We start from the raw sequence: 21,697 nt of genomic DNA, 5'->3' as shown, positions 1-21,697 counted from the left end.
GAAAGTTCTCACCAGTCAAATTTGTTATATTGTATAATTTTGTTACTATGGATTAACAAACTCATTAAGTATTTACTGAGGACCAAATCAGTGTTCACTTAATATCCTGGGTTATAAAAATATTAAGAAACGAAGACAGTGAACATGGTGATCCTGCCACCATTCAAGTTCATACAAATTCCATTTTTTTTTTTTTTTTAGTTTCATCTCTTCTTATAAATTGGGATGTATTTTTCATTATTTATTCAAACCAGATTACAATTCATGTCTCTTCTTTTGAAGGGCTCTTAAACTCACCTCTAGATATACCCCACGCTTGTTCTGTTAGGCAAAATTTTCTGATCACTTGCAATATAATGGGATGTTTTTAACAGAATTTCTTTTACTGAAAAGTGATGATCCAAAAAGAGCTATTAGAATTTAAAGCCAAGACACATAAAAAAGCCTTCAAATGCATTTGAATCCTTAGAGTTAAACAAACATAAAGTTGATAATCTACCAAGCTAACTATTGCTGAGGTTTATTGGTGATGTCAGGTTTTTGATCTCCTACCCAATTAAAAGTGGTTCATCTTATAAAATCTGCAGCTATAACAAATATAAGACTGAATGCTGGAGTTTTGCTTTGAAGAGATACATAAAGCACTACTGGAAAATCTTTTGGGCCTAGAACTATCTAAGTTGTAGCCACTTACACCTTAACCATCCAGTTTGCCAATATAGACATAGGTCCTTTCAAGATTTGAGTGAGCACACCATTCAACTGGATTACAATCTAATTTTCTATTGTTACAGCGCAACACTGAAATTAACTTATAATGAAGTAGGAGTTACTTCATATTGAATTTATTTTTCTCCTCAGTTCCATTCTCCCCATTTTAATACTTAGGTTGGAAGTGTCACATGCTTCTAAAGAGTAGCATTTAGAATTTTAGGAGTGTTTGCTATATACAAAAGTTTTAATTTTCCTTACATTTTTTTCAATTTTTTCATGTAAAAAAATGTTTATTTATTTTTGAGAGAGAGACGGGGGGGGGGGGAGGGGGAGAGACAAAGAGGGAGGGAGGGGCAGAAAGAGAGGGAGACATAGAATCTGAAGCAGGCTCCAGGCTCTGAGCTGTCAGCACAGAGCCCGCCACAGGGCTCGAACTCACAAGCTGTGAAATCATGATCTGAGCCAAAGTTGGACACTCAACCAATGGAGCCACCCAGAAGCCCCTTCCTTACATTTTTATACATGATTTAAAAGTCCTAAATAACTAAGTTTTGGTTTTAAATGTTATTTTACTTACTTACTTAAAGATTTTTTTTTTCTTAAGTAGGGCTTCATGCCCAGCACGGAGCCCAAGGTGGGGCTTGAACTGACCCTGAGATCAAGATCTGAGTTGAGATCAAGAATTGGATGCTTGGGGCACCTGGGTGGCTCAGCTGGTTAAGTGATGCTTTTGGCTCAGTCATGATGTCAGGTATGTGGGATCGAGCCCACATTGGGCTCTGCACTGAGTGTGGAGTCTGCATGGGATTCTTTCTCTGCCACCACCTCCCTGTTCCATGCGTGCTCTCTCTCTCAAAATAAATACATAAATTTAAATCTTAAAAATAAGAAAAAGCTGAATGCTTAACTGACTGAGCCACCCAAGTACCCCTTGATTTTTCCCTTTTAAGTAATCTCTACACCCAACATGGGGTTCAAACCCACAACCTCGAGAACAGGAGTCATACCCTCTACCGACTGAGTCAGCCAGGCATCTCCTTAAATATGTTTTTTGGGCAGAAATTTAAATTATATGTGTACATTGATGGGGCTCCCGGGTGGCTCAGTCGGTTAAGTGTCTGACTTCGGCTCAGGTCATGATCTCACAGTTCGTGGGTTCAAGCCTTGTGCTGTTGGGCTCTGTGCTGACAGCTCAGAGCCAGAAGCCTGCTTCAGATTCTGTCTCTCCCTCTCTCTCTCTGTCCCTCCTGGCTCGTGCTCTGTCTCTCTCTCAAAAATAAAAATAAAACATTTTAAAAACATAAAAAAAAATAATTTAGCAACAGTAAAAAATAACTCCAAAGGATTCAGAACTGTCTTTTTTCTTTATCCTGCCCACAATTCACTCCAGATATGAGCACCCATGCTCACCTAGAAAAAAAAACCCAATGTCAGATCCACTTTCTTAATCTAACCCGGTGCAAGCTATATTTATTACCTGTAGACTTTGAGAAAGGACATGGGAACCTCTTACCTCTTAGTGGTATCAAGAAGAGCCTGAAAGATGCAGGGAGACAGGGGCAGGGAGGCAGTGCCTGAGAGCAAGAAGCAATTTTAGTGAAGAATCAGAAATAAACTCTACCTTAGTTAGTGGGTCTGTGTGGTTTACAGTGAGTTTAAGTTAGAGTCTGATGAGGACTGAAGCTTTCTGCATGTTCCCCTTCTCAAGGGCATAACCAGTTTGTCAAGTAAGACTGAGTTTGCCAGAGCTTCCTAGAAAAAGATGACCTCAGCTATGAACATCAAGACTGGCATCTTCAAATAATTTTACCAGTTTTTTTTTTTAAATCTGAGGGGCAGGTCCAGAAAAGAAGAGACAAGACTGAAAAGCATTTAAAGAACTTCTGAGTCACCCTGTAATTTGCCAACAGTTGTCGAAGAGCTCCCATCCTTCCTACAAATCTTTCTACAAACCCTGCAGAACATTTCTTTGACTTAAAATTAGCTGTCTGGACACTGAACTAGACAAACCAGTATTTTATAGGACAAAGAAGAAACCAGACTAGTGGCTAAAGAAAAAAAAAATTCAAAATGAACGTGTGTAACACCTGCTATTTTACCCAGTGCTCTCCTTCCCATTCAGAAAACTGCCTGTTTTCCTTCCCTTACAGGATTTTAATTCAACTTCAACATAGAAGAAAGTAGAAAGCAATGAAAACCCTACCCAGGAAGAACAACATACTCTCAAATAGCAGGCATTTAAGGAACTTATTTCATACAGAAATAGATTTTAAAAATGTCATGACACATGTATATAGGATTATCCCAGAACAAATCTGGAATCCCCAAAATATCTCCTATCATTTCCTTCCCTGCTCACAACTCCAAAAAATCTGCTGGGGTACTAGTAGCTATATCACTCTTAAAATCAAAAGTACTATGATCTTGGGGTGCCTGGGTGGTTCAGTCGTTCAAATGTCCAATTTTGGCTCAGGTCATGATCCCACAGTTCGTGGATTCGAGCCCCATGTCTGTGTGGACAGCTCAGAGCCTGGAGCCTGCTTCAGATTCTGTGTCTCCCTCTCTCTCTGCCCCTCCCCTGCTTGCACTCTTTCTCTCAAAAATAAATGTTAAAAAAAAAAAAAAAGGTACCACGATCTGATTTTAAACAAGTAAATGTGTTCAAAGTAACTATTATTTAAAAATATGCAAAGACAGCCAAACACTAAAGACAGGAAAAACTGATTTATAAAATACACAGTGTTTAGAGTCAAAAGTAATGAAAAGCACAAATTGTAAAAGTACCAAATCCTAACCTTCTACAATCTCTCCAGCTAAATGCAGCTGAGCAGTGGCAATATGGTTTCCCTGCAGCAACTGTATTTTTCAAATCCTATGTATTTATTTCTACAGCATTATTAGATAAAATACCCTTGTGAGTTCATAGAAAAGCAGATAGCATCCAACTGCATTCTCTGATAAAGAATGCAAGCAGTAAGAGTCAAAACGTATTTTTTTCTTTTAATGTGAGTTTGGCTTTTAAATGCTTACCTTTCCTGATTATCTGATTAAAAGGGTAAGAAGGTAGTTACAATGTTTAAGAAAGTGTATAAAATTAGATTAAAAGATATGTACAAACTGTGGTTCACTCCACTGTTGCCCTAATAAGGAAATAAGTGCGGAAGTTAGCTCTACATATCGACATATTAAAACAGTCTCTCAATGAAATACAGATAGATTGATGATCAGGATTTAAAAGTCCTATAGACAGTTTAAAACAGATGTCACTTCTCATCGCCTTCATGAATAAATCATATCTATCATGTTAATTTGGCTGGAATATTTGATCTAATACTTTCTTGCTTGCTTAATTTAGAGATCAAATGCATCTAATTGTTTAGTACAAATGCCACAAATTGTTTAGTACAAATTGCCAATAGATAAACTATTCTGTGCTCTATGACATTCAAACAACTGTTTAAATATTAAGTCAGTTACCAGCTAAAACCGATTATTCTGAATCATGAAAAAAAATTCAAAGGTCCTTTTATGCCATCGTTTTTTCTCCGTAAGAACTGTTGTCATTAGTTTTTAAAGTGTTATGTATGTATGTATGCATGTAATCTCTACACCCAACGTGGGGCTCAAACTCACAACCCTGAGACCAAGAGTCTCATGCTCTTCTGACTGAGCCAGCCAGGTGCCCCAAGAATTATTACTCAAAATAAAATTGTCTAAAGTCAGACTATGGGAAATTTCCAAAATCATTCTTTCTCCATGATTTTTAGTTCTTATAAATAAAACACAGTACAACTGTACTATTTCAAAACTAAACTCCTTTTGTTAAGAACACACCTAAGTCTTCATTAAAAAGGGGAGGAAATGGGGGCACGTGTGGGGGGCTCAGTTGATGAAGCATCTGACTCTTGATCGGCCCAGGTCATGATCTCACAGGTTGGTTAGTTTAAACCCCTCATAGGGCTCCATGCTGACAGTGCAGAGCCTGCTTGGGATTCTTCCTCTCTCTCTGTCCCTCCCCTGCTCACTCTCTCTCTTAAAATAAATAAATAAACTTTATTTTTTTTATTTTTTTAAACTTTTTAAAATTTTTTATTTATTTATTTTTTAATTTTTTTTTTTTAATGTTTGTTTATTTCTGAGACAGAGCATGAGTAGGGGAGGAGCAGAAAGAGAGGGAGACACAGAATCAGAAGCAGGCTCCAGGCTCTGAGCTGTCAGCACAGAGCCCAACGCGGGGCTCGAACTCACGGACTGCGAGATCATGACCCGGGCTGAAGTCAGACACTTAACCGACTGAGCCATCCAGGCGCCCCTAAAACTTTTTTTTAACATTTATTTACTTTTGAGAGACAGAGCACAAGCGGGGAAACGGCAGAGAGAGAAGGAGACACAGAATCCCAAGCAGGATCCGGGCTCTGAGCTGTCAGCACAGAGACCGACACGGGGCTCGAACTCACGAATGGCGAGATCACGACCTGAGCCGAAGTCAGACACCCAACCGACTGAGCCACCCAGGGGCCCCATAAATAAACTTTAAAAAGGGGGGGGGGGTTGGAGGGATGCTTGGGTGGCTCAGTCAGTTGAGCGTCTGTCTGACTTCGGCTCAGGTCATGATCTCACAGTTCGTGGGTTCAAACCTTGTGTTGGGCTCTGTGCTGACAGCTCGGAGCCTGGAGCCTGCTTCGGATTCTGTGTCTCCCTCTCTCTCTGCCCCTCCCTCGCTTGCACTCTGTCTCTCAAAAATATATAAACATTAAAAAGGGGTGGGGGTAATGTTATCAGTAACATAAATGAAGAGCACCTAAAAGCTGGACACTACCCTAACCCCTTTTCTGGAAAGTAATAAAAATGAGTAAATCAAATGAAAAATAGAAAGCAAGAAGTTCCCAGCAATGACCTATTAGAAGACTGCTGTTATTATGAACAGAATAATACATTAATACATACATTTCTGGAAGACAGAAGAAAATGTTGGTAAACCAAAAAGTGCTTTTATCTTTTAAGCATAATAGTCTTCAGATAAATTACAAGAGATTTACTTTAACAACTGAGAGCAAGCTAACGACATGTCATTAATGAAATGTAGCAGAACATTTCATCTAAAAACAAAATCTCTGACGGCTTTCAAACTAGCTACAGTGCAAGCTCAAATACATAGGATTTAAGAAAAAATTCAGGAGTCACTTCTTTTACGTCTGAAGAAAAGTTTTTCTACCTACCATGTTTCTTCCACCATCCTCACACTTCCTCAATAATCCTTCGTATCTGCAATCCCATTTGACCACTACTGCTCACTTCTGCTACTAGATTGATGGATTTTAAAATTACATACTGTACTACACTTCCCCTCTTAATTCTTTCCATTACCCAATCTACCCAATCTACCAAATCTCGTGGTAACTATGCGGGATTTTAAGAATTTGTGCTTAATCTCAAGATCACATTGTTTACCATGTTTAGTGTTTACATAGAGACTCCTGAGGGCTGCCTGGGTGGCTCAGTTGGTTAAGCATCCAACGCTTGGTTTCAGTTCAGGTCAGGATCTCATGGTTTGTGGGTTCAAGCCCTGCATCGGGCTCTCTGCTGACAGTGAGGGATTCTCTCTCTGCTCCTACCCTGCTCGTGCTTGCTCGCCTGCTCTCTCTCAAAATAAACAAATAAAAGCTTAGAAAAAAAAAAAAAAGACTCCTGAGGCTATGCCCAATCCACTTCTTAAATTTTTAACTAGTTATCACCCTCACTCATTCTATGTCAGATGTTGTTTTTCATAGTATCTGGTTTTGAAGGGTCCTCCATACCCTCAAAATCAAAGTCTCTTGAGTAATCCCAAATTAATCTTAAGAAGGGGGGCAGGGGCGCCTGGGTGGCGCAGTCGGTTGAGCGTCCGACTTCAGCCAGGTCACGATCTCGCGGTCCGTGAGTTCGAGCCCCGCATCAGGCTCTGGGCTGATGGCTCAGAGCCTGGAGCCTGTTTCCGATTCTGTGTCTCCCTCTCTCTCTGCCCCTCCCCCGTTCATGCTCTGTCTCTCTCTGTCCCAAAAATAAATAAACGTTGAAAAAAAAAGAATTAAAAAAAAAAAAAAAAAAAAGAAGGGGGGCAAATCTTATATGGGGCCTTTAGAGTCCCTATTTGAAAAAGAAAACAGAGACATATAGACAAGGTTATAAAGTTGTCTACAAAGTTGTTGTATTTTTTTCTTTTTTAAAAATGTTTATTTATTTATTTTGAGAAAGACAGAGAGAGAGTGGGGGCAGGGTAGAGAGAGGGGAGAGAGAGAATCCCAAGCAGCCTCTGCAGTGCAGAGCCCGATGCGGGGCTTAAACTCATGAACTATGAGATCCTAACCTGAGCCAAAGTCACACACTTAACTGACTGAGCCACCCTGGCGCCCTTACAAAATTGTTTTAAACATTAACCTTCAGTAGACTTCCTTACCAGCTATGTCAGGTATCGGTAAATGCTTACTAGTGGTGACAATAATACCTACAGTGACATTCTTTTACCCCTAAATGTTCCAAATGGATGCTGGTTAGAGGAGTGAGATCCTTAAGTCCCATGAAGTTACAAACCGGTGGCCTAGCCGACACATGGAAGAAACACAGGAGCAAAGCAAGATAGCACATTAAGCATTTAGAAAGAAAAATGTAGGTGGGGCACCACAGTGGCTCAGTTGTTAAAGCATCTGACTTCAGCTCAGGTCATGATTTTACAGTTTGTGAGTTCAAGCCCCACTTGAGGTAAGCCTCGCTTCTCTCTCTCTGTCTCTGCCTGTGATTCTCCTGTGATTCTCTCTCTCTCTGCCCCTCATTCACTTGTGTCTCCTCTCTCTCTAAAAACAAAAAAACAAAGAAGAAAAAAAAGAAAAAAAAAGGAAAGAAAAATGTAGATAGGAATAGAAAATGGGGTACACATGAGTCCCCCACCAAAATAACGAGTCACTCTTGAACTCCAGAAGTTTTCCACGTTTGACTAACCATGACCTTGGCAAAATACTGGGGAGGGCGGTGGGGTGAGAGGGACACCTAGTAACATCACCTGGACATTTATAAATGCTTCACACGCATGCAGAGAGGCACTCAAAATACTTAATAACTGGTGGCATAGGCACCAATCCTTCAGAAAGGACACTAGTCAGTAAGCCATATGTGGTGCCAGCCCTGGACTGAAGAGGATAGGACTCACAAGATTTGAGGAAGAAAAAACCCTGTACCTTCATATCAAAGATTCTTGTTTGCTTGCCATTTTTCACTTTGAAACACCTGGGTGGAAACAGAGGGCAGATGTGGTGTTCATGCAGACTAAGGGCTGATGAGGAGGGAGCAATCCTTAAAATACTCCACAAAAAACAATTTAAAAACAGTACGGCCACTGTCTTGAACTATGTACCAAAAGCTTGGGAACTTAACAAAGGCACATACTGAACATGCCTTATAAGAGACAGACCACTAAACCATTTGTAGATGGTAAATATTTAATTTTCAAACTGTGAATCAGGTGTAGAGGAGTGTAAACAAATTATGAGTATTTACTTACAGGAAAAAAAAAAATCAAGGCAAAGCTGCTGAGGCAGAACTACTCATTCTTATTTCAAAAGACTAGCTTTTCACTCATGGAAGGACTTAACTTTCTGCTGGATTCTCCAATTTGGGGTGTGGAAAACTGAGTAGCTGTGCTGCCCCAGTGGAGTGATGAAGTACTATCCCAGGGCCTACTGGCTAGTAAAGATTTTAAGAATGCCTGGTTCAGTAAGAGAAACCCCTCTCTGTTGTATCCAGTAACAGAAATTAAGTCAAAAAGAAATTATTCCAAATTTCCCACAACAACGAGGATGAGATGCGATCAAGTCCACATTCCTCATACTGGTATCTGGGACTGAACCAAAAGGAAGCAAAGTCACCTTTACAAAATAAGAACAACAAATTAAGAACAGTAGTAAAATGTGTCAACAGTGTTCTGAGGCTCCAGATGAGAGCAGTTCTGAGCTGTTAGATACGAAAATTTGGCTTTGGGACTACATAATGTCAATTTACCAAATGGTTGAACTACACACCTTATAAGCAACTTTAAGCATCCAACTAAGCAGTGTGAATGGGAATAAAAGTGAACCTGTAGTACTCACAGCTGTTAACAGCAGGGCTGTAGCAGAGATAAAACAGGACAATGGTTAAGTAGGGACTCTACAACCCAGAGGGACTCTGGCTGACTTCAAACACCAGGCTCTGCCCCTCAGCAGCTGTATGTCCTCGGACACCCTATTTCTGGAGTTTCAGCTAATTTGTTTTGAATACATTTAGGGGCTTATTAATTGATGCAATGTGCAATTGCTTGTGCCAAAATTCTCCAAATCCCAGACCTACAGTTCCATTTCTCATCTCTCACTTTATCTATTATTACCAATAGTAAAGGGGGGGAAAGGGTGCTCTTTTGGGTGTACTTTATCGTTTCTTAAAAGTTGAATATATGCTGACTCAGATGTCAAGTTAAATGCCCAAAAAGCTTTCAAGGCAAGATTTCCTTTGTGCATTATTCCAGGTCTTTGGCTCTTAGCCAGTTGGGAAAGATTAGAGTAGAAGGAACTTGTAGGGACCTTAGAGCTCCGACCAATGAACCAAGAGATCTGACCTAATAAAAACAAAGTAAGCGATATGTTACAATGAGATGTGACAATGGATTATTACTTAAAAATTTAAAATTTCATTATGAAGGCATTCTTGTAGAAGAAAAATTAAGCAGGTAGCAAGAATACCTGCTTTTTAGAAAGAGCTGTGCTTCAGGGTGGGGTGCTTTTAACCTGTTCACAGTACATTTGCTAAGGGCTCCTGAATTTGGTCAAGATTCCACACTGTGCTTTTAGCAACAGGGCGAGAACGGCTAGTGTGAATAAATGAAGCATGTTATCTTGCACACATGCAACCTCCTAGGATGTGTAAAACTTGCTGTTAAAAGAGCATTTTAATAATTATTATGCAAACAGTATCAGTACACTTAGTAGGAGACAGAGGATAGTGACCTGGCTTTACTTTTGTTAGAAATGATGTACGTTAACACATCACTTTAGATACAAAGTTTCTTCACTTACCACTTCTGTTGATGTTTCTGCATGCTCAGAAGTAACATGTTCTTGGAGAGATGTCTCCGTATAGCCCATTTTTCCACAATAGGGACAAGTAAAAGACTGTGGCTGCTCTACAGAGAAAGCTTCCCCACCATAGTACAAATCTGAAAAATAAAATGGAACTGCAGTGAGAAATAATAATTATTGTTTTCTTTTATCACATGAAAATGTAAACATATGGTAGGTACAATAATGTAAAACAACAGTGTCCCTGAAATCTCCAAAAACCTCACCCTGTCAAAGAGTGCTTAGGTACCTCATATGTGCAACATCCTTATTTTGCCTGGGACTCCATGCCACCCCTCCAAAATTCCTTTTTCACCCACACAGCTATTATTTCCTTAAGAGAAAAACAAACAGGGACACCTGGATGGCTCAGTCGGTTGAGCATCCGACTTCAGCTCAGGTCATTATCTCACATCACAGTTCGTGAGTTCAAGTCCCGCATCTGGCTCTGTGCTGACAGCTCGGAGCCTGGAGCCTGCTTTGGATTCTGTGTCTCCCTCTCTCTGCCCCTCCCCTGCTCATGCTCTTTCTCTCTCTCAAAAATAAAGAAAAAAATTTTTTTAACATTTGTTCGTTTTAGAGAGACAGAGACAGAGCATGAGCAGGGGAGGGGCAGAGAGAGAGGGAGACACAGAATTGGAAGCAGGCTCCAGGTTCTGAGCTGTCAGCACAGAGCCCAACGTGGGGGCTCAAACCCACAAACTGTGAGATCATGACTGAAGCTGAAGTCAGATGTTTGACTGAGCCACCCAGGTGCCCCATCTCTCTCTCAAAAACAAATATACGTTAAAAAATTTTTAAAAAGAGAGAAAAACAATCAACTTTTTATCCTTTCATTTAACTTTGAATGTTTTTTTAAGATATTTTTAAGTAGCCTCTATACCCAATGTGGGGCTTGAACCCACGACCTTGGGATCAAGAGTTACATGCTCTTCTGACTGAGCCAGCCAGGCCCCCTCCCTTCATTTAATTCTGAAACATCTCTCATTTCACATCTAGTTCTAATTTTACTGTAATTTATTTTTTCTTTATCTCTGTGGCTACTGTACCAAAGCCAGTATCAACACAAAGAAATTAGCAGAGGGAGAGGTGCCCAACTGGCTCAGTCGGCAGAGTGTGTGACTCCTGATCTTGGAGTTGTGAGTTTAGTTCTCTACATTTGGTACAGAGATTACTTAAAATAAAATCTTAAAAAAAAAAAAAAGAATCAGCAGGGCATACCATAATACAAGAACACAAGTGCTCGGAATAGGCAAATGTGATCAATATGCCAAACCCCAGACGCAGCTATCTGTCTAAAGCACACACCATTCTTACAGCAGGAAGGACCCTGAGCAAAAATGCTAACTTGAATGGAGTACTACCACAACAGACTCTGTCCATGTTGGTTACCGAAGAACTGATGAATTAGTGATATTCTATGGGAATAATCTGTTTGCCTCATTAGTACATCTCAAGAAATAAGTTTATTTTTCTCCATTAGTAACACAAAAGGAAATGCATTTGAAAGTATATTTAGTATGTTATGTCACTTCATTCCAAAGAACTATACTTAACATGAAACAAATGCTTAATTTAATAGGATATGAGGGGGCGCCTGGGTGGTTCAATCAGTTGGGTATCCGACTTCGGCTCGTGTCATGATCTCGCGGTTCATGAGTTTGAGCTCTGCATCAGGCTCTGTGCTGACAGCTCGGAGCCTGGAGCCTGGAGCCTGCTTCAGATTCTGTGTCTCCCTCTCTGCCCCTCCCCTGCTTGTGCTCTTGTCTCTCTCTCAAAAATAAACATAAGAATTTTTTTAAAAATAGCACATTATAAGAGAAAATTTTATAAGAGAGAACATTTGCTATGTGAGAGATTTGTTCACATTCATTTTTAGGAAGATTTAGGCTATCTTAAAAGTATTTGCCCATACACACTTGTGCACACACACTCACACTCACTCACACACACATTATTATATGTATAAGACTTGCCAGGTATATTTGGGATAGGTGGGGATAAATATATAAAAATCAATAAAACTTCTTCACTTGATAAAAGACATCTACAAAAAAACTATAGCTAACATCACACTTATTGGTGAAAGACTGGATGTTTTCCCCCCTAAGACCTGGAACAAGACAAGAGTGTCTGCTTTAGCCATTTCTATTCATTATTTTACTGGATGGTCTAGTAATTAGGCAAGAAAATGAAAGGAAAAGCAGCTAGAGGGAAAGGAAGAAGTGGAACCATTTGTAATCAGCAGATGACATGACCTTGCATATAGAAAATCCTAAAAAATCCAATTAGATCCTATTAGAACTAATGAACAACATCATAGGATATAAGATCCATACAAAAACCAATTATTTTTCTATACACATGCAGTGAACAATCCAAAAATAAAATTTTAAAAATACACTTACAATAACAAGAAGAATAAAATACTTAGTAACACATTTAAAGAAGGAAGTATAAAACTTAACCTCTGGTAATTACAAAACTTTGTTGAAAAATATTAAAGACAAACTAAACAAATGGAAAAACATCTCATGTTCACCAACTGGCAGACTTAATACCGTTGCTCTCCAAACTTATCTACAGACTTAAAACAATCCCCATCAAAATCCCAGTTGGCTTCTTTGCAGAAATGTGATGAGCTGATCCTAAAATTCTTTCATAGAAACTCAAGGTATCTAGAATACTCAAAACAATCTTGAAAAAACAAAAAACAAAACAAAAAACAAAACAAAGCTGGAAGACTCATACTTGTCAATTTCAAAGCTTACTAGAAGTTTACAGTAGTTAAGACTGTGGTACTAGCATATAGACAGATATATAAATCAATGAAACAGACAGAGACTCTAAGGAAAGACACATTTATGGTCAACCAACTTTCCTAATAGCTTTATTGAGATATTTCAGACATATAAAATTATGTATATTTATGATATACAACTTGATGTTCCGATGCAGTATGCACTGTGAAAAGACCACCATGTCTACATAGTTACCTGTGTGTGTGTTGAAAAAATTTAAGATCTGTCCTCTCCAAAAATTTCAAGTATACAATATAATATTGTTAACTATGGTCACCATACTGTACATTAGCTCCCCAGAGCTTATTCATCTTGCATAATGAAACTTTGTACCATGTGACCAATATTACACCAATCCCCTACCCACCCCTCCCACCTCAGGTCAACTGATTTTCAACAAGAATGCCAAGACAATTCACTGCGTAAAGAATAGTCTTTTTCAATAAATGATGCTGGGACAACTGGATATCCATATGCAAAAGAATGATCTATCTCATCATTCCATATACAAAAATTAATGCAACATGGAGCAAAGATCTAAATGTAAAAGCTAAGGGGTGCTTAACTGGCTCAGTAGAAAGAGTATGTTACTCTTGATCTCGGGGTTGTGAGTTCGAGCCCTACACTGCATGTAGAGATTACTTAAATAACTAAAAAAAAAAAAAAAGTAAAAGCGAAAACAATAAAACTCTTATAAGGAAACAAAAATGTAAATCTTCATGATCTTAGACCGGGTAATGGTTTCTTAGATATGACACCAAAAGCAAAACAAAAGAAAATAAAAAGATAAACTGGACGTCATCAAAATTAAAACTTTTGTAGGGGCGCCTGGGTGGCTCAGTTCAGTTAAACATCCGACTCTGGATTTTGGTTCAGGTCCTAATCTCACGGTTTGGGAGTCTGAGCCCCGCATGAGGCTCTGCGCTGACAAGCACAGAGCCTGCTTGGGATTCTCTCCCCCCTCTCTCTGCCCCTCCCCCACTCACTCTCTCTCTCTCAAAATAAATAAACAACAACAACAACAAATGAAAATCTTTGTGCTTCAAAACATACCATCAAAAAAGTGAAATGACAACCCATGAAATGGGAGATTTCTGCAAATCATCCACCTGATAAGGAACTTGTATAAAGAGTATATAAGGAACTATTAAAACTCAATAATAAAAAGACATATTACCCAATTAAAAAAATGGACAAAGGATCTGAATAGACATTTCTCCAAAGTAGATATACAAATGGCCAGTAAGCACAAGAAAAGATGGTTACTATTATTAGCCATCAGAGAAATGCAAATCAAAACCATATGAGATACCACCTCACACCCACTATGATGGCTAGAAACAGAAAAGCTCTGTGCTGAGTGTGGAGCCTGCCTGAGATTCTCTCTTCCTCCCTCATGCGCGCGTCTCTCTCGCTCTCAAAACAAAAAAACCCCAAGTGCCGACTAGGTAAGAAATTATAGCGTGAAACATTTATAGCCTTTCTTATAGATTAACAAGGGCTTCTAATCAACTGCAGAAACACAAACTGTGCTTTCTGGCAGCCAGAGCAAGAATACTTGTGTACTGCTAGCACGAACAGTTCATTTATTTTACTGAGGCGCTCCTTCCATCTCATACCATGTCAGTTTTCTAGATAGATATCTGAATAGCTTTTATGAACAGCTGAGCTATGATTATGAGAATTCTTTAGAATACGAAAGTAAGAGTCATGTTATTTTTGATGTATGCTATCGGGAATAGTTTTAGAACATCTTGCCTTTAAACTTCTTCACGCACATGCACACAAAATTGTAAATGACAACCCATTAGAATGAGAAATAAATACGTACCAAAATCTACCCTTGTTAATATGCACTGCATTGGGTGGTCAGTTGTATGCCTTGTGGTTGTTGCACCACTTTCATAACAAGATGCACAAAGATCGTAATCGTAGCAAATTAAACACTTATATCTGCGACCTCGAAAATTTCCTTTTAAACATGCATCACAGCTGACACCTATTAAAAAAAAAAGAAATATCATTAATTAGCAGCTGTAATAGGCCCCACTCCATCTCATTTTTATAACATTTTTTAAGTACAGATTTAACCCCAAATTTCCTTTCCCAAATGACCAGAAACAACATAGTCAGATGATACGGGAATAACTGACACTGTGGTGGATTTGTTACTCTGATTTACATTCCTCATGAAAATAACTTAAAATATTTGATAAAAATGTAAAATCAACTTTTAAAATGCCTTGATAAGCTAGCAGGCGGATAAAAACCAAGTGAAAGAGGAACTGGTAACTAGAATCACTAAAGGGGGCAAGCATTCATTTACCAAAGCAGGTAAAAATCTGAGCTTGGATTTTCACAGCGTTGCAGGACAAAGCACAGGAAGTGAATACCAAAGTCTGCCAAAGGTGGAGTGTCTAACAAGCAATTCCTTGTAAGGCTGAGACCCTAATATACTCTCAGTGCATGGGCAAGCCAGAAATCCTCCCTAGGGGATTACAAAACTTGCCCTAGTGAAATTCGCTCACCCGCTTGGCACAAAACAACAACAAAAAGCCCTGAAAAATCATAACCACAAACCAGCCCAGCCCTGTAATGAGTGAAGAGTCCAAATTTAAACTAACAAATGGTTCCAAATGGTTCTCAGGTGAAGAGTTTAGTTTAAAGTGGTCTGGGGTGCCTAGCTGGCTCATTTGGTGGAGCGTGCAGCTCTTGATCTCAGGGCTGTGAGTTTGAGCCCCATGATGGGTGTTGAAATCACTTAAAAACAAAATATAAACAAACAAACAAACAGACAAACAAACAAACAAACAAAGTGGTCCTAAGGGAGCAAACACTACCACCAAGCCTCTGGCAGAAATAAACTTCCACAGTATGAATCCATACACAAAATACACACACACACACACACACACACACACAGCACCATCAGAAAGAAGTAGCAGAAACAGCCGAATCAGACTGGGAAAGAGTTTATATCAGAATTGGATATGAGGTAATAGTTAATAGGTTAAAGTAAATAAAAGAGAAGTTTGAAAAGAAGAGGCAACCAACAGATTTGAAAATGAAGCAAACAACATCTAAATATAAAAAAATTAATTAGAATTTAAAACTTGATGGGCAGGCATAATAGTAGGAAAAGCCTCTTATTCACAAGTAATATGCTTGGTTATGCAAAAACCCAATACAGCTAAATTATTATAGTTATTTTAAGCAAGGTTGATAAATATAAAAACTAATTTAATAAAGTATCGGTTGTATTTCATAACTCCAAAAAAGAAAAATTTATTATTAAAAACATGTCATTTAAGATTGTACTCACATGACGTACTTAGGATTCGTAAAATTCAGAGAAAAAGTAGGTAAGTGGTTACCAGGGACTGGGTAGGGTTATTAAATGGGTACAGAATTTCAGTTTGGGATGGTGGAAAAATTCTGGAGTTGGTTGTGCAACAATGTGAATATACTTAAAGCCAATGAGTTGTACGTACAAAAAATGGTTAAAATGATAGATTTTATGTTTTACCACAATAAAAAAAATATGACATTTGTAACAGCATTAAAAAAAATGCCTATGAATTGGGATGCATGGGTGGCTCAGTCAGTTAAGTGTCTGACTTTGGCTCAGGTCATGATCTCCTAGATCTCACTGACAGTGCAGAGCCTGCTTGGGATTCTCTCTCTCTCTCTCTCTCTCTCTCCTTCTTTCTCTGTCCCTTCCCCACGGGTGCTTTCTCTCTCTCTCAAAATAAATATAAAAAACTTTAACCAAAGATGGCCCTTTATAATGCTAATCAGTAAAAATTTATTCAGGGATGCCTGGCTGGCTCAGTTGGTGGAGCATGTGACTCTAGATCTCATGGTTGTGGGTTCAAACCCTACACTGGGTGCAGAGATTACTTTAAAAAAAAATCTTGGGGCACCTGGGTGACTCAGTCAGTAAGTGTCTGACTCTTGATTTTGGCTCAGGTCACGATCTTATGAGATCAAGCCCACATTGGTATCTGCATTGGGCACTGACTGCTTAAGATTCTCTTTCCCTCTGGGGTGCCTGGGTGGCTCGGTCGGTTAAGCGTCCGACTTTGGCTCAGGTCATGATCTCATGGTCCGTGAGTTCGAGCCCCGCATCGGGCTCTGTGCTGACAGCTCAGAGCCTGGAGCCTGTTTCAGATTCTGTGACTCCCTCTCTCTGACCCTCCCCTGTTCATGCTCTGTCTCTCTGTCTCAAAAATAAATAAATGTTAAAAAAAAATTAAAAAAAAAAAAAAGATTCTCTTTCCCTCTCCCTCTGCCCCTCCCTTGTGCATGCATACATGTGCACACTCTCTCAAAAAAAAAAAATCTTAAAAAAAAAGTATATGTATATTCAAAGACATTAAAGGACTTAAAAAAAAATAATAATATCAAGTTCACGGAAGAGAAGGTTCAATGAAATGAAATGTCAATTCTCCCCAAATTGATTCATGGGTTCAGTGCAATTCTAATCAAAATCACAAAAGAAGTTTTTGTGGAACATGATAAGCTGACTCAAATTTTTATGCAAGTTACAAAGGGCCACAAATAACCAAGGTATTCCTGAAGAAAAATAAGATGGAGGGATCTGCTTAACATATCAAGAGCTATTATAAAGCTAAATTAAGACAGGATGGTATCAGCACAGACACAGATCATTTGACCAATGAGAAGAGAATTGAAAGCCCAAAACAGATACACCCATGTTGAAATCTGTTTTATGACAACAAAGTCCCTAGAAATCAGTGGGGAAAGGAGGGAGTAGTAGAACAGGTGATCATCCATATGTGGGGAAAATAAAATCAGATCTCTTCCACAGATCCCATACACAAACACCAATTCTGGATGGCTTAAAGAGAAATGTCGAAGGAAACTAAAAAATATATATATATTTTATAATATATTTATAATATACTTTATAATATATATAATTATAATATTTATACTATTTATAATATGTTTTATAAAATATTTAAAATATATTATAATAAAATATATTGCATATTTATTTACATAATAAAATATATTTTATAAAATATTTATAATTATATTTATAAAACTTATATTTTATAAAATATCTAAAATATATAAAAATATATAATATATATATAAATATATATAAATATATATTTTTTTAATTTAAAAAATCCCTCAAAGGCCATGTAGGGAAAAATTATATGAGCTCAGAGTAGGAAATAATTTCTTAAAACACATACATATGGTCGAAACCAAAGAGACATTAAATCACATTAAAATTAAGACTTTTTCTTTACCTTCTAATGCCCTAGAGTGATGGAAAGCAAGAAGGCCCTGAAACTGGTGATACGTGCAACATACATGACAGACAACAGTTTGGTATTCAGAATACATCAAGAATGCGGGCGTATCAGTAAGAAGACATCCAATAGAAAAATGGGCAAAATGGGGTGCCTGGGTGGCTCCGTTGTTTGAGTGTCCAACTTTGGCTCAGGTCATGATCTCATGGTTTAAGTGTTTGAGTCCTGCATTGGGCTCTGTGCTGACAGCTCAGAGCCTGGAGCCTGCTTCAGATTCTGTACCTCCCTCCCAACCACACTCTCTCTCTCTCAAAATAATAATAATAATATTAAAAGAAAAAAGAAAAAAAAGAGAAAAATGGGCAAAGACTTCAATGGGCACTATAAAGAACAAACACAAATGACCGATAAATATATGAAAAGATGCTCAATCTCATCAGTCATCAAAGAAGTACAAATAAAATTTTCAGGAGCTATCATTTTACACCTACCAGTCTGGCAAAAACCTAGAAATCTGATGATTTTGAGTGCTAGTGAAGATACAACAGAAACACTTCTACTTTGCTAGTGGGAGCATACATCATCACAACAACTTGGAAAATTTTGTTCACATTCTAGTCAAGTTAAATATGCGCAATTCCAATGACTCTGAGGTTTCACTCTTACGTATATTCCCTGGGGAATCTTTTGTCCATGTGTACCAGAAGAATGGAGAAGAATGTTCACAGCAGTTTTTGCAACATGGTAAGGGAGGGGGGATGTTAACAACCCAAAGGCCCATCAACAGTCTATTACAGAATGAATTAGAAAATGCATCATAGCCATAGGTAAAGACTTCAAGAATCTCAGATGTATCAAAGAAAGTCTCAAAGAACACATATATATTTTTTAAGTTATTTATTTATTTATTTTTAGAGAGAGACACAGAGAGTGAGCGAGGAAGGGGCAGAGACGGAGGCAGAGAGAGAATCCCTGGCAGGTTCCAGTCAGTATGAAGCCCAATGCAGGGCTTGAACTCACGAACCTTGAGATCATGAAAGAGTCAGAAGCTTAACCGACTGAGCCACCCAGGCGCCCTGCAAAGAACATATATAGTTTAAAGTTCAAAAACACTATCTAGTTTAGGAAATCAAACATGTAGTGAAACTATAAAAGGAAAATACGGAATGACAAAATTTTGGTCAGTGGTTTCCTCTGGGGGGAGTGGAGTACTCAGCGATCTTGAAAGGTAATACTTTCACATCTAGCAGAGGGGATCTGTAGTACCACTCTTTTCCTTTACATTTATTTGAAAAACGTCCTCAACTATCCCTCAATTTTTCTTCAAGTCTCCTCCCCCTTCAATAAAAAACAAACAAACAAACAAAAAACAAAGCTTATAACAACTCTTGGGCTGTCAGTTCAAGATGGAAAACTAGCATAGTTTTGGCAGATTACCGATTCTCAATAAATGTTTACTGAATAAGTTTTTATTTAAAAAAGAACATGGATTCTTATTATTAACCATGGGCTCTTAGGCAAACCACTTATTGTACTCTACTACATTTCTTCATCTATTAAGTTTGCTGTGAGAATCATATGAGAAGAAAAATTTGAAGGTCTTAAATTTTATTTTATTAAAAATTTTTTTCTTTTTTTTTTAGTGAGCTCCAAAGTGAGCTCCACTGACAGCAGTGAGCTCGATGTGGGGCTCAAACTCATGAACCATGAGATCATTACCTGAGCCGAAGTTGGACACTTGACCGGCTGAGCCACCCAGGCTGAGCTACCCAGGTGCCCTTGAAGGTCTTAAATTTTAAAACAAATACTTATTTTTAAGTAATCTCTACACACGAGCGGTCTTGAACTCATGACCTTGAGATCAAGAATCACACACATTCCTGTGACTGAGCCAGCCAGGTGTGCCTGAAGGTCTTACATTATTTTATTCAAATGTGGTAGGACTAGGTTATCATATTTTCTGGTATACAATTTGATATCAGTAATAGTATAAACAACCTTTTATTTTTTATTTTTATTTAAAAAATTTTTTTAAATTTTTATTTTATTTTTTGAGAGAGAGAGACACAGCATGAGCAGGGAAGGGGCAGAGAGAGAGGGAGACACAGAATGTGAAGCAGGCTCCAGGCTCTGAGCGGTCAGCACAGAGCCCAACGCAGGGCTCGAACTCACGAACTGTGAGATCGTGACCTGAGCCGAAGTCGGACGCTTAACCGACTGAGCCACCCAGACGCCTCTATTTTTTATTTTTTGAGAGACAGAAAGAGTACATGTGCACACACACACTTACACAAATAGGGCAGGGGCAGCGGGCGGACAGAGAATCTTAAGCAGGCTCCACGCTCAGTGCAGAGCCTGTCAAGGGATTCCATCTCATGACCTGAGCCAAAATCAAGAGTCAGAAACTTAACTGACTGAGCCACCCAGGCACCTCTATATACAACCTCTTAAATCAGTCCTCAAAATATCCTTCACGATTGTTAAGATTTCCAGAGATGTACTGAGATCTCACCAAGTTACACTGAAAGCCAAATGATGGCATCAAGCCAGTAGTTTTCCAGCAAATTCAATAAATATCGAGTGCCTACTATGTTCTAGGTGGTGGGGAGACAGCAATAAACAACACAGACAGAGCTCCGCCCCTATGAAGCTGCTAACACTTTGGTGGGTGAAGACAGGTATAAAAACACATGAAGCTGTAAAGCAAGTTAGAAGAAAGTGCTATGGAGGAAAATAAAGCAGAAAACAGAAAAATTGTGCGGGCAAGAAAGCTTCACAGAAAAGATGGTATTTGAGCAAAAGGATGGAATACTTCAAAATTTGCTCATTCAAAACAGCTGCCAGGCATGATAACGCTTTAAACATAAAACATAAACATAAAACATAAAAATCTTGAAAAGCAGTAAATAACTGCTTAGATTCACAAATGGAAGTTTAATCTAACTGGATACAATAACTTTGCCAAACAAATGTAGCATGAACTGTGCTAAAAAGATGCCAGAAAGGTAAACCCAGCTTTGAACACTAACTTTCTGGTGTGTCCCATCTGATGTTACTGTGTAGGCCTGACCTTCCTTCCCATAGTGGGGATGCTGGCTGACCAATATAACGTGAACAAACTTTACGGCAACCCTGGATGGTGATGCTACCAAACTCTGCATCCATCACGTTCAGTAGGAAGGTCTGCTGGTGCTTATCCCTTGCCTGTTTTACTCTTCTGATATAATTCAAGGCTATCTAAATCTAAATGCCCATGGATCTTGAGGTGCCTGTGGCGCTCAGTGAGTTAAGCAGCCAACTCTTGATTTCGGCTCAGGTCATGGTCTCATGGTTCATGAGCTTAAGTCCCACATCAGGCTCTGTGCTGACAGTGCGGAGCCTGCTTAGATTCTCTCTCCTCGTCTCTCTCTCTCTGCCCCTCCCTGCCTCTCTCTCTCTTTCTCTCTCTGAGTAAATAAACTTTAAAAAATTAAGAATGGGGCACCTGGGTGGCTCAGTAGGTTGAGCGTCCAACTTCAGCTCAGCTCATGATCTCACAGCTTGTAAGTTCAAGCCCTGCAGCAGGCTCTGTGCTGACAGCTTGGAGCCTGGAGCCTGCTTCAGATTCTGTGTCTCCTTCTCTCTCTGCCCCTAACCCATTCCCATTCTGTTTCCATCTCTCTCAAAAATAAACAAACATTAAAAAAAAAATTTTTTTAATAATAAACTAAAAAAATTAAAAAAAAAAATGCCCATAGCTCTCCTAAGAGATAAGGGTATGAGGTGGTGGGAG

At 38.8% G+C, this 21,697-nt stretch overlaps 1 protein-coding gene across 2 annotated transcripts in view; it reads right to left on the bottom strand.

Annotated features, from left to right (window-relative positions):
* KCMF1 (potassium channel modulatory factor 1) overlaps positions 1–21,697 on the bottom strand; it is a 79,390-nt gene that overhangs the window by 17,509 nt on the left and 40,184 nt on the right. For both annotated transcript variants that reach the window (XM_027072083.2, XM_053200832.1), the window contains exons 2-3: positions 14,469–14,636; positions 9,795–9,934 (exon numbers count right to left, since the gene is read on the bottom strand). In XM_027072083.2, coding sequence (XP_026927884.1) covers positions 9,795–9,934; positions 14,469–14,636 — 308 coding nt within the window. The remainder of the gene's footprint in view (positions 1–9,794; positions 9,935–14,468; positions 14,637–21,697) is intronic.

Source organism: Acinonyx jubatus, chromosome A3 (genome assembly GCF_027475565.1).
Source record: "Acinonyx jubatus isolate Ajub_Pintada_27869175 chromosome A3, VMU_Ajub_asm_v1.0, whole genome shotgun sequence".
Lineage (NCBI taxonomy): Eukaryota > Metazoa > Chordata > Mammalia > Carnivora > Felidae > Acinonyx > Acinonyx jubatus.
This window is presented reverse-complemented; position numbering and strand designations above follow the sequence as displayed.